At 34.9% G+C, this 12,619-nt stretch overlaps 4 protein-coding genes across 5 annotated transcripts in view; all 4 read left to right on the top strand.

Annotated features, from left to right (window-relative positions):
* Positions 1 to 169, top strand: part of LOC104711556 (probable 2-oxoglutarate-dependent dioxygenase At3g49630) — a 3,614-nt gene extending 3,445 nt beyond the window's left edge. For both annotated transcript variants that reach the window (XM_019229280.1, XM_010428261.2), the window contains one exon: positions 39 to 169. In XM_019229280.1, the coding sequence (XP_019084825.1) occupies positions 39 to 71 (33 nt within the window). In that variant the 3' untranslated portion in view covers positions 72 to 169. The remainder of the gene's footprint in view (positions 1 to 38) is intronic.
* On the top strand, positions 1,011 to 3,208 carry LOC104715498 (UPF0481 protein At3g47200). Its single transcript, XM_010432899.2, is given in 6 exon segments — positions 1,011 to 1,088; positions 1,090 to 1,557; positions 1,560 to 1,891; positions 2,002 to 2,465; positions 2,765 to 2,814; positions 2,816 to 3,208. Coding segments are annotated over 6 exon segments (1,785 nt in total).
* LOC104711555 (UPF0481 protein At3g47200-like) lies at positions 5,199 to 7,391 on the top strand. Its single transcript, XM_010428259.2, has 3 exons — positions 5,199 to 5,876; positions 5,979 to 6,520; positions 6,889 to 7,391. The coding sequence occupies exons 1-3, from the start codon at positions 5,266 to 5,268 to the stop codon at positions 7,329 to 7,331; spliced, it is 1,596 nt and encodes a 531-aa protein (XP_010426561.1). The 5' UTR covers positions 5,199 to 5,265; the 3' UTR covers positions 7,332 to 7,391.
* Positions 8,128 to 10,218, top strand: LOC104711553 (UPF0481 protein At3g47200-like). The gene is made up of 3 exons (XM_010428258.2): positions 8,128 to 8,918; positions 9,023 to 9,546; positions 9,635 to 10,218. Exons 1-3 carry the CDS (start codon positions 8,248 to 8,250, stop codon positions 10,063 to 10,065), a joined length of 1,626 nt encoding a protein of 541 aa, XP_010426560.1. The 5' UTR covers positions 8,128 to 8,247; the 3' UTR covers positions 10,066 to 10,218.

The raw sequence follows: 12,619 nt of genomic DNA, 5'->3' as shown, positions 1-12,619 counted from the left end.
CCCAAGTTTTCAAAAGAGCTGTCTATGGAGAGCATCTGGTAAGCAAAGTCCAGACCAACTTTGCTATGTAATGTGAAGATAGATCGTCTCACCTTCTTTGTACACTTCTGTGTAATAATAAAAAGTTTGATTTGTAATAATAGTAAGGTGCTTCTTCACTTCTGTGTTATCAATCGATACACATGTTGATCTGTTCAAAAAAACAAAAAGGTTGTTTATAATATCAGTTTCATAGTTGATCCTTTGAATATCTCGAAAAATAATACATAAACTTGTTATTTCTAAAAAAGAACAATCATATAAGTAAAAGGTAAAAAGATGATTTTGCATTCATTTGTTTGGATGAGAGAGTATGGGTGCTTGAACAACAACAACAGTTACTTGAGTCTTTTTCTAAAAGAGCATAAACAACAACATTTATTTGAGTCTTTTTCTAATAGAGTTTTGTAACTTCAAAATACAGGCAACACACATGGCCAAATCAGAGCTTTTTATTTGCTTTGACATTTCAAAAGCTTTAACCAGCAAAAAACAGTTGTTCATGTGTCATTGATGGTCAACCACATGTGTTCATATTGATGGTCAACCAATTTTCATCAGCAACGACATATTATAATTGCAATTTAGTTTTCGACAATGCTATAAGATTAGTATACTCTTGCCATATTTTTATATCTTGGTATACAGTTTATGGTGGGATATTTCGATCTAGTATATAACAAGAACTTGTTAATTGAAGTTTACGCTTCGTCAGTCTCAATTGTCAAATATAAGTTTTATACAATCATTAATGATGAGAGTCATTTTATAAGAACGTAGTCTTTTATAAGTGTTTTGTAGTAAATTTTTCCTTCCAAAAAAATATAATAACAGATTATGGCCAGCTTGTAGCTTTAAATCGTTGACAAAACAAGATTTGTCACTATATAAATCAGTTACGTCGTTGGTTGAGGTTCAGCCAAGTATCTATTAGTACTCGCTTCCTCTCGGTGAAGCTTTTAACCAACAAAATGGAAAACCTTCCGCCGCCGCCGCCACCACCACCATCAATACCACGGAGACGAAGACTACGAGTACGACCACGAACGACCACAACTATTACCACCAACGCGGCCACCACCACCGCCCCCACCACCACCACCACCACAACAACTAGGACCATTTCGCCTAGTAGGACGAAAACGACTTCGACCGTCACTACCGCTACCTGAAACACTGCCACGACCATCACGAGCGATTCCTTGGCTTACTTGGCATGATGTCAAAAAAGGAAAATCGTACGACAAGTTGAGAATATACCTTGAAAAAGTCCTTAAACAAAACCAAGAATCCGAATTGGCTACTCAAGATCAAGAAGTCCTTGTATTACCTAAAAGTATTAGTCCCTCTCAAGACGAAAACCTACAAAACCACCAACACACTCGTTCCGATCCTGGAGTAAAGGAGATGGCCGAAGGGAGCGGGACCACACGACATGATTGGGTGATCTCGATAAAAGACAAGCTCGAGCAAGCAAATAGAGAAGATGACACAACTAGCTGGGGCAAGCTCTCTATGACTCTATATACAAAGTTCCACGTCACCTGCATGGAAACGACACGAAGTCGTATTTCCCTCAGACAGTCTCGCTTGGTCCGTACCACCATGGGGTACAGCAAACGCGGTCTATGGAGTGCCACAAATGGCGTGCCGTCAATATGGTCTTGAAACGTACGAACCAAGGCATTGAAACGTTTATCGATGCCATGGCAGAGCTCGAGGAGAAGGCTCGTGATTGCTACGAAGGTCCCATTGTTTTGGACAGTAACGAGTTCACAGAAATGCTTGTTCTTGATGGCTGTTTTGTTCTCGAACTCCTCCAAGGAGTCGCTGAAGGATTCTTGAAACTCGGGTTAGCGTGATTCAATTTCTTGTTTTTCTTATGTTACTTTGCTAATCCGGTCTGATTTCATCGGCTTATCTATATAAACTACTAATTTGTATTATTTTGGTGTTATGTAGATACGATAGTCACGATCCAGTTTTTGCGGTTCGAGGATTGATGCATTCGATTCAACGTGACATGATAATGCTGGAAAATCAACTTCCTTGGTTCGTACTCCAACGGTTATTGGAGCTACAGCCTGGTACACATAACCAAACTGGTTTAGTGGAATTAGTGGTTCGGTTCTTCATTCCACTAATGCCAACGGCCGAGACATTGGCCGAGAACTCGCCACCAAGAGGCGTATCCAGTGGCGAACTACACTGTCTTGATATTTTTCATCGAAGTCTACTCTTTCCAAGGTCACCAGGCAAAGCAAACTCATCACGCGTGGCTGACAAACACCTACAACGAGTGATACCTACCGTGACCGAACTAAGGGATGCCGGTTTTAAGTTCAAGCTAAATAAAACCGATCGGTTTTGGGATATTAAATTCAACAACGGTTATCTAGAGATTCCTAGTCGACTTATCCATGACGGTAAATTTTTGATTTTTTTATCAATGTTAACTTATACAACTATCTTTATGGCCTTTCTTCTTTGATTGCACTCCATCATGATTTTTTAAGGTATAAAGACTAGTATTTTGTTTGTCAAGAACTATACGTTACATAAACTTCTCTCATGTCTATGGTCAAACAAAAATTTATGTCATTAAAGCAACGCCAAAAGTAAATTTAAAAAATGAAACGATGAATGTATTTTATAAAAAATAAAATAAATTTCGTCCGGTTACTTCTCAAACTTACAGTTTCACCCCCTGTAAATTATTCTGTAGGTACCAAATCCCTCTTCTTGAATCTCATAGCTTTCGAGCAGTGCCACATGCATCGAATCGAGCAATGATATAACATCCTACATAATTTTTATGGACAATCTAATAGACTCTCCCGAAGATATTAGTTATTTGCATCGCCGTGGTATTATCGAGCACTCACTAGGAAGTGATTCTGAAGTCGCGGATATGTTCAACCAGTTATGTCAAGAAGTTGTTTTCGACACCAAAGATATTTACCTATCTCAATTGTTGATTGAGGTTCATCGTTGTTATAAGCAGAACTACTCCAGGAAGTTGAATTCGTTGATAAGGACCTTGAAACACAAGTACTTGGATAACCCTTGGGCGTATTTGTCTTTCTTTGCTGCGATTATTCTACTAATTCTTACATTTTCTCAAAGTTATTTTGCTGCTTATGATTATTTTAACCCATCATCCTCTTAGTCTTCGTTACTATTCTGTTTTTTTTTTCTTTTTTTCTTTCCAGTTTGTACTTTGTAATGCTTGGTTTTTGTGACAATATATTTGTATATTCATCTTATCAAAATAAAAGTGATATTTTTGTAATTATTTGATTCGGACTCTGATTTAACACCTATGTCCTCATTGTTACAGACTATTGTATATAGAAATTAGAAGTCACATACTAAAATGACAAGTTCACTTGGTACAAAGAATGCTGTTTTAGAGATTTATATTTGTTTCGCGAAAATTGTTATTCTAAAACTCTACACATATACTATGACGAGATAACATATCTCAAAATAAAGGTTGGCAACCGTCAAATCGAGAACACTCACATTGGTTTCCATCTTCGCCGAAACAAAACTACCATCGTCGTAGGTGAACTAATTTGCTTTCTCTGACTAGTTTTGGTTCTGATTTCATTTTCATATTTTTATCTTGTCATCACTAAATTTGTGGTCTGGTCAGAAAAGAAAAATAAGAGAAGTAAAGCGGAGGAAATAAAAAAAAAACTACTAATTGATAAGCAAATATGGTATTATTGTCTTTACTTTTATGCTGTAGATCTATGTTGCATGAAAACTCTTTTTAAGATCCGTTTGCCATTTTCGAAACGTTTCAGAAACGGAAATTTGTGGAATTACGGAAGCAAGCCACGAAAACATGATTCCTAGAAATTTCTGTTTGGAAACATGATGGAAACTCCATTTTTGTTTTAAAAACTTGACGGAAACTTTTTTTAGCTTATAGAAACTTAATAAATAAAATAATTTGAAAATATATATTCATAATAATATAAATATATAATACTTTTAGTGTTTTAATTCAACTATTTAATATTTCTGTTTTGATTTTGTGTTATTTCAAATATTCCTTTTGATATAGGTTTTATGATTGGTGTTTTATTATATATATATATACATATATATTAAGATATATATATACATATATATTAAGATATATATATACATTTTCAAAACGTTTCCAATTCTTAATTTTAGAAAAAATCGTTTTCCGTTTCTGAAATGTTTCGCTTCCGTGTATCCGTTTCCGTTTCCTAGCTGTAGATGTCATATACTCATCGAAAAATCTATATACTGAATGCTCTTGTCATGTTTTATAGATATAAATAAACCTCGAAAAAGTACTGTATACTTTGTTTTTAACGAGTTATTTTGTTTTCGAACATGTTGTGTAGTTTTTTTTTCCTTTTCTTCTGTTTAATAATTTGTAATTTCACTCGTTGACTACATACATACTACAAGCATTCATGAGTCTTTTAATAAGAGTGTTTCGGTGGTGGAATCTCACTCGTTACTGTTAGATATACTATAAAACTACTACGAACATTTATTAGAGTCTTTAAATAAGAGTTTTGCAGAATCCAGATCCAAAATAATCGAACACATGGCCAAATCACAGTTTTAAATTAGTTACACCTAGCATTTGACATTTCACCCTTACGTTCTCGCTCTCAATCTCTGGAAAAAGCTTCAACCAGTAAAACCATGGGATTTGTAATAGTTAATTTGCATACTTAATTTGACCTTCCAGGCGGCTCCAACCTGTGCTCCGCATAGGTCCAGTCAGTTTAGTCGAGATAAAATTTTAAATATTAGCTAATACTTGGAAAAAAAGTTTTTAACATTAGCTAATTTCTTATAACTTTAGGAAGAACTATCGGTAATGGATTTTAATATATTGGGAAATCCAAACACAAATCATGTGTTATTGGATTTGTCAAAGTTTTAAATTTAATAATTGAATAACACAAAAAAAAAAAAAATTTGTTTACTTTCTAACAAAACAGGGCCCGCCGAGGCATTTTAAAGATTGTTTAACATATCATACTGTAGAAGTATGATTAAATATTTTAACTACGGTAGTAGTCACAGATCAAACAGATCCATAATAAATAATTAAATATGATGTAAACTAATCCATAGCTTCAACTCAGCTGTTACATATTTGCTTTTGACTTTCTCTTTCTCTCTCTCTCACTCTCAAATCTCCTACAAAAGCTTCAACGTACAAAAATGGAGAATCTTTTTCCATCACCACCGCTGCTACCGCCACCACTCCCATTCAGGTCCAGTCTTCCTTTAGGGAATATTATATTAGAGAGAATAAATCGTAGAAAAAGAAGGTTGATCTACAAAGAGAGGCTGGTATGGTACTTGATCACTCTCGTGCTGCGCCAAGAACTCCTAACCCGAAACCAGAAACCTAGAGAAGAATGGGTAATCACGATCAAAGAAAAGATGGATCAAGTACTTAGAGAAGACGCCATAACAAGCTGGGATAAACACTGTATCTACAGAGTTCCACACTATCTTCAAGAGAACGACAAGAAGTCCTATTTCCCTCAAACTGTCTCGCTTGGTCCGTACCACCATGGCAGTAAACATCTCCTCCCCATGGACCATCACAAATGGCGGGCGGCCAATATGGTCATGAAACGTACAAAACAAGGAATCGAAATGTATATTAACGCCATGAAAGAGCTCGAAACAAGGGCTCGTGCTTGCTACGAAGGTCTCATAAGTTTAAACAGTAACGAATTTATCAAAATGCTAGTTCTTGATGGTTGTTTTGTTCTTGAGCTCTTCAGAGGAGCCTACAAAGATAAAGGATTCTTGGAACTCGGGTAAGCATGGTTCAGTTCTATGCTTAACTTCTGACTTCAGATCTACTTCAGATCTCCTGTCGTCTAAACCGTTGACTTTGATTTTGTTTTTGTTTTATATAGATATGATCGAAACGATCCCGTTTTCGCGATGCGGGCATCAATGCATTCGATACAGCGTGACATGGTAATGCTGGAAAACCAACTTCCTTTGTTCGTTCTAAACCGGTTATTAGAGCTACAGCTCGGATCACGGAACCAAACCGGTTTAGTGGCACAATTAGCAGTTCGGTTCTTTGAACCACTTATGCCAACAGACGAACCGTTGACCAAAACCGACCAGTTAAATCTCGAGTACTCGTTGGCTACAGATAAAGCTTTTGACCCATTCGTCATGAACTCACTTGGCGACAAGAGTGGGTTGCATTGTCTAGATGCATTCCGTCGAAGCCTGCTTCAGTCAACGAGAACAAAACGGAGCTTACCACAAAAGAGAGTGTACGGGGGTCTGCGCGTGGTGGACAAGCGCAGAAAACAAATGATAAACTGCGTCACTGAACTAAGGGATGGTGGTTTAGAGTTCAGGAAGAGGCAAAGCGACCGGTTTTGGGATATTCAATTCTCTAATGGTTATCTTGAGATACCCAAACTATTTATCCACGATGGTATTTTCATTTATCTCGCTCCTTGTAATTCTGCATTCATATAGGATTTGAATCACTAGGTTACCACTTACATATTACATGTTTTTATTGTTTTGGAACTTACTATAAAATACATATATAGATTGGTTTAATGTTCCTTTATCAAAAATATCAATGTGGCAGAGGTACATAAAGGTCACCAATTAATGTACTATTGCCCATTGCTATTGACTAGTTTATAAATCGAGTAGAAATGTTGACTAGGCCACTAACGGAATATAAATTTAGACAAATTATGAAAGAAATGCACCTCTTTTTTTTTCAACTTCATCATTTCAGAAACTTGAAGGTTGCAATACTTATACCACCCCTTTTCGTGTGTTTTGTAGGTACAAAGTCTCTCTTCCTGAATCTCATAGCTTTCGAACAAAACCATATCGACTCGAGCAACGACATAACATCCTACATAGTTTTCATGGACAATTTAATAGATTCTCCAGAAGATGTTAGTCACTTACGTTCTTGTGGTATCATCGAACACTGGTTAGAGAGCGACACTGAAGTTGCCGATTTGTTCAACCGGATAGGTCAAGATACCATTTTTGACATCAGTGATAGTCATTTATTTGACCTGTCGGTTGCAGCTAAGCGTTATTATCTTCAACATAATAAGTACTACAGGAAGTGGAATGTTTGGAAGAAGACCTTGAAAGAGAAGTACTTCGATAGTCCTTGGGGATATATCTCTTTCTTTGCTGCATTTTTGCTGTTACTTCTTACGTCATCTCAAAGTTATTTTGCTGCTTATTCTTACTATAAACCACCTTCTTAATCTTCAAGAATACTATTATGTTAGCTTCTTATTTTTTCATTCAATTTACAATACTTGTATTTTCTCAAAGTTTTGTTTGGCATTTAATATTTCCATCTATTTGAATTAAAATATCTCAAATCTCAATCTAGTGATAGTGACACGTTTCCTTTCTCTAAAATATCTAAATCTAGTGATAGTTGACTAGAAGACTGAAGACGTAAAGTAAAAATCTTCATCCCTCCCCCGTCCCAAGGATTTCCGCTTGGAACAACTTTGTTGTCGTTGGGCCACCTCCAGACTAGTCGGACTTTGATCCGGAAACCAGATTATAACCAAAAATAACTTTTGCATTGTGTAACATATGGGTTTCGAAATACTTACGGCACTGTAAAACATTTCCAAAAAACTGATTTATGAAGATAAAAAGAGACATAAAGAAGAAAAACAACATAAGAGAGATATAGAAACGAGATGGCCATACTTTGATGTAATATGACCCTTGAACAAAAGAGGTAAAATAAAATTGTTAGTTTTACCTAGGGACTAAATTTTTTTTTTGAGATGGGCATGTGCAGCAAACCTACTATCTAATTCATTCATTGAATATAGATATAGTTATATACGACTACTATACTACAAGCAATTATATGAGTCTTTTAGCAAGATTATAGTCTTTATTATGAGTAGTTGGGTATTTGAATTTCATTTATGATTTATGGAAAATACTACAAGCATTTATGATAGTCTTTTAATAAACGTACGAAGTCTTTTTAAAAGACTTTTCACTTTGTATATTGGGAAAGGGAAAGGGAAACAAGCAAACCCTATGGCCAAAATCACAACTTTAAATTAGTTACAGCGTTGTACATTTAACATTTTGCTATTACAGCTCTCGCTCTCAATCTCCTGAAAAAAACTTCAACCAGCAAAAACAATGGTTTTAGTTAATGTTCATTCCGATGGACAACCACTTTTCATCAACAAAGACATGTTGACCTGGTACTTGCTCAGCCTCAAGCTCCGCCAAAAATTTCAAACCAAAAACAAACACTCGGAACCGGTTCAAGATCAGAACCTCCACGGTTTACACGATATTACCAGACCGGATCAAGACCAAAGTTTGCAGAACCAGAAACAGACTCATTCCGAGCCTGGTAAGGAGGTGATAGAAGAGAAGCCAGGAGACACCACAGGAGACAGTTGGGTGATCTCAATAAGAGACAAGCTGGAGCAAGCAAATAGAGACGACGACACATCAATATGGGGAAAGCTATGCATCTACAGAGTTCCACATTACCTGCAAGAGAACGACAAGAAGTCGTATTTCCCTCAGACCGTTTCCCTTGGTCCGTACCACCATGGTAAAAAGCGTCTTCGGCCTATGGAGCGCCATAAGTGGCGTGCGGTCAATAAGGTCTTGAAACGTTTAAAGCACCGCATCGAAATGTATACTAATGCCATGAGAGAGCTTGAAGAGAAGGCTCGTGCTTGCTATGAAGGTCCTATAAGTTTGAGCAGTAATGAGTTCACAGAAATGCTTGTTCTTGATGGCTGTTTTGTTCTTGAGCTTTTCAGGGGAACCGTTGAAGGCTTTCCTGAAATCGGGTAAGCGTGAATAAATTTTCAGGTTTATTCCGGTTATCTAATCAATTTGCTAAACCGGTCTTATTTCGGTTCTTTGATTTTTATTTTTTTTCTGTGCTGAGTAGATATGCACGCAACGACCCGGTTTTTGCGATGAGAGGATTGATGCATTCGATTCAACGTGACATGATAATGCTGGAAAATCAACTTCCTCTGTTTGTTCTCGACCGGTTATTAGAGTTACAGCTAGGTACACAGAACCAAACCGGTATAGTGGCACATGTAGCCGTTAAGTTCTTTGACCCACTAATGCCAACGGGTGAGGCGTTCACCAAACCGGACCAGGCAAAACTCATGAACTGGCTGGAAAAAACCTTGGACACACTTGGTGACAAGGGTGAGTTGCACTGTCTAGATGTTTTCCGTCGAAGTCTACTCCATTCTAGTCCTACACCGAATACAAGATCTCTACTAAAGAGATTAACTAGGAACACGCGAGTGGTGGACAAGCGACAACAACAGCTTGTACATTGCGTGACGGAGCTAAGGGAAGCTGGTGTTAAGTTTAGGAAAAGAAAAACCGACCGGTTTTGGGATATTGAATTCAAAAGTGGTTATCTAGAAATACCTAAACTACTAATCCATGATGGTAAGCTAAAACATCTTTTATTTCTTACTTTTTTCTCTCCTTTTACCCATATATGTTTGTATAAAAATCCCTCTCATGTTTATTGTAGGTACCAAGTCTCTCTTCTCAAATCTTATAGCATTTGAGCAGTGCCATATGGAATCGAGCAACCACATAACATCCTACATAATATTCATGGATAATCTAATAAACTCTGACGAAGATGTTAGCTACTTGCACTACTGTGGTATCATCGAGCATTGGCTTGGGAGTGATTCGGAAGTTGCTGATTTGTTCAACCGGCTGTGTCAAGAAGTGGTTTTTGATCCCAAAGATAGTCATCTATCTCGACTGTCTGGTGATGTAAACCGTTATTACAATCGTAAGTGGAATGTTTTGAAGGCTACCTTGACACACAAGTACTTCAATAATCCTTGGGCATATTTTTCTTTCTCTGCTGCAGTTATACTGCTTCTTCTCACATTATGTCAGAGTTTCTATGCTGTTTATGCTTATTATAAGCCAAATTCTAAACTTTAGTCGTTTTTTTTTTTAATTTTCATTCAGTTTGGAATGTTTGTATTTTCTTGTTTTCAACATTTTCTTCTTCGTCTATCCCAAATTTGGCATTGTAATAATTGGGATTTTGAAATCTTATATAATACTAGTATCACCATCATGATCTCCTCTTCAGAGGGCATCTAGATGTAATTCATATTGTTTCTCGTTGCACGAAACAATCATGTATCTTTTAACCCCCAAAATCCTAAACCCCTAACAATTGTCTTAAGCTTTTTTAAAACTCATAAGTGTGGCCTAAGTTAATTTTATGAAAATGATTGCTTAATTTAAATAAAAATAATGGGTTAGCTTTATTGTAATAATAAATGCTTAATTTAAATAAAAATAATAATTTAATGAAAATGTTACAAAATTTAAAGTAAAATGGGTTAGTTTGCTATTTTTTTTATGTGACTTTGCCATTTTTATAAAAAAAAAGTGTTAATTGTAAAATAAAAATAGTATCTATTTAGAATATTCTTTTTTAGAGAAAAAAAATAGGGAAAATCATTAGATCAAAACTCATCTCTATTATAGAGATCCTTTATTATAGAGGAAAAAATAAGGAAAACCATTGGAGATGGTCTTACGTAAATGCAAAATCTTATCGGTCAAATTAGTTGAAAATACTTAATTATATGTAATATTTGTTAATATTCAAGATATTCACTCTCCGTGAGAACCTGCGTCTTGGTTATCCGCTTGCCCGACAACATTCTCGAAGAATATCTTGGAGACTTCCTCTCGGACGACGTCAACAGCTTTGTTGGCTTCCATGAAGAGCCACCCTTTGTGCCGGCAAATTACCACACGACGAGGCAGCTTGGAGTTCATCTCGTTCATCTCTATCAGGTTGTGAGAGCTCTAATTATAAATAGTTTTAGTTAGAGAAAAAATCATATTCATTTTTACCTTAATACACTAATTTCTATTTTAGATTTAATATAGCAAATATTAAAATAATTTAAAGCTAAATTCAAAAACTTCCAAATATAACAATTATTATGAATATTATTATTGCCAAATTCAAAAACTTCCACAACTTATGCACAAAATTTTTACATGCAAACAATCTGTTAAAAATTATTCTTATTAGCATCCACATACAATTTTACTCTATCTTTTAACACTAAAAATATCTTCTTATACACAAATTATTTAATTGTTAAATTATGCTCTTTATCGTCACTTATAAAATGTCTCTATGAACAAATTAAACATATTTTATGTCCCTTTACTTTTACTTTGACATAGTTCCTATAACCACTAAATTATTTTGTGACATAGTTTTCTTAACCACTAAAATGTTTTGAATGAGAAATTGGAGGAAAATGTCTACATGATTGCAATGAGTTTATGAGCAACCCAATAAAACTTAAGAAATTAGAAGAAAGTTAATCTTACAGAATAAAAATAAAAATGAAAATTATAAGCATGATAGTATATAAGTATTAGATTAAATAATTCAGATATAATATATGGCAAGTTTGATAAAATGTTTGGCAGATTCAATTTTTACAGTTATTTCAGATTTATTTAAAAATCTGACGTGACGTGACATATTTTACAGAAAAATAATTACTAGTTTAACGTATACTAACAACAAATTTATTTTAGGTTACGTCAAATTTTTTAATTTAACCAAAAATCTACCGTTTGATAAAATTTTTTAATATTTTTAAAAAATTACTAAAATAACCTACATGAAGAACATATGTTATGACATATTTATTTAGGTTATAACAGTTTTTTTATTGTTTCTAAAAATCTGGTGTTTGATAATAGATTTATTAGATGTAAATATAGTGACAACATATTTATTTTATATTATGACAGATTTTTCCAAAAATCATATTTTTATATAATATATTTTAAAATTATATTTTTAAAACATCATATTTTGTGCACTATATTTTTTATAAATCATATTTTACAAAATCTTTTTAACATCATATTTTATATATTATACTTTTAATAAAGGGTGAGTTACTAGAATATTGCATAAAAGCTTCCTTATTACAAAAGTAACATACAATTGTTTGTTATTACTAGACTAACCCATTGTACCTATACTACCCATGAAACTAGTGTTGGGAAAAAACGTAATTACGGCTAATGCCATTAGAAAAAAAAAAAAACATTAGAAGTTGGGACTAAGTCTACCTATCCTTTGATGGTAGATTTATACACGTGGACTGATTAAAGGTGTACGTCAGATATTTTTGGTACACTTAGTTGTAGTCTTGGTACACTTATCGGTCACTGTAGATGGTACACTTAGTTGTAGTGTTGGTACACTTATCGGTGGACGTACATGAAATCGATTCGGTAGATTAAGTTGGTAGAGAAATTTCCCTTTGATGATAGACTTTTGTTTTTAGCGCGTGTAGCGGCAAACGTAAAAGGGTGGGAAGATATTTATGGTAGACTAATGGCCTGTTGCGACAGATTTTTGCGACAGCCTTCTCTCCTTACAGATATTTTTGGTATACTTTGTTTGTTTTTTGAAATAGTTTTCGTAGTGTTGTGGTAG

This window comes from Camelina sativa, chromosome 9 (assembly GCF_000633955.1).
Source record: "Camelina sativa cultivar DH55 chromosome 9, Cs, whole genome shotgun sequence".
NCBI lineage: Eukaryota > Viridiplantae > Streptophyta > Magnoliopsida > Brassicales > Brassicaceae > Camelina > Camelina sativa.
Note: the sequence above shows the minus strand (reverse complement) of the source record. Positions and strands in the feature narration are given on the sequence as shown.

Bases quoted from the DNA above. Each gene is read 5' to 3' on its own strand.
- LOC104711555 (XM_010428259.2), top strand. From the start codon at position 5,266: ATGGAGAATCTTTTTCCATCACCACCGCTGCTACCGCCACCACTCCCA. The intron at 5,877-5,978 runs GTAAGCATGGTT...TGTTTTATATAG, and splicing joins AAAGGATTCTTGGAACTCGG to ATATGATCGAAACGATCCCG. The intron at 6,521-6,888 runs GTATTTTCATTT...TGTGTTTTGTAG, and splicing joins CAAACTATTTATCCACGATG to GTACAAAGTCTCTCTTCCTG.
- LOC104711553 (XM_010428258.2), top strand. From the start codon at position 8,248: ATGGTTTTAGTTAATGTTCATTCCGATGGACAACCACTTTTCATCAAC. The intron at 8,919-9,022 runs GTAAGCGTGAAT...TGTGCTGAGTAG, and splicing joins GAAGGCTTTCCTGAAATCGG to ATATGCACGCAACGACCCGG. The intron at 9,547-9,634 runs GTAAGCTAAAAC...TGTTTATTGTAG, and splicing joins TAAACTACTAATCCATGATG to GTACCAAGTCTCTCTTCTCA.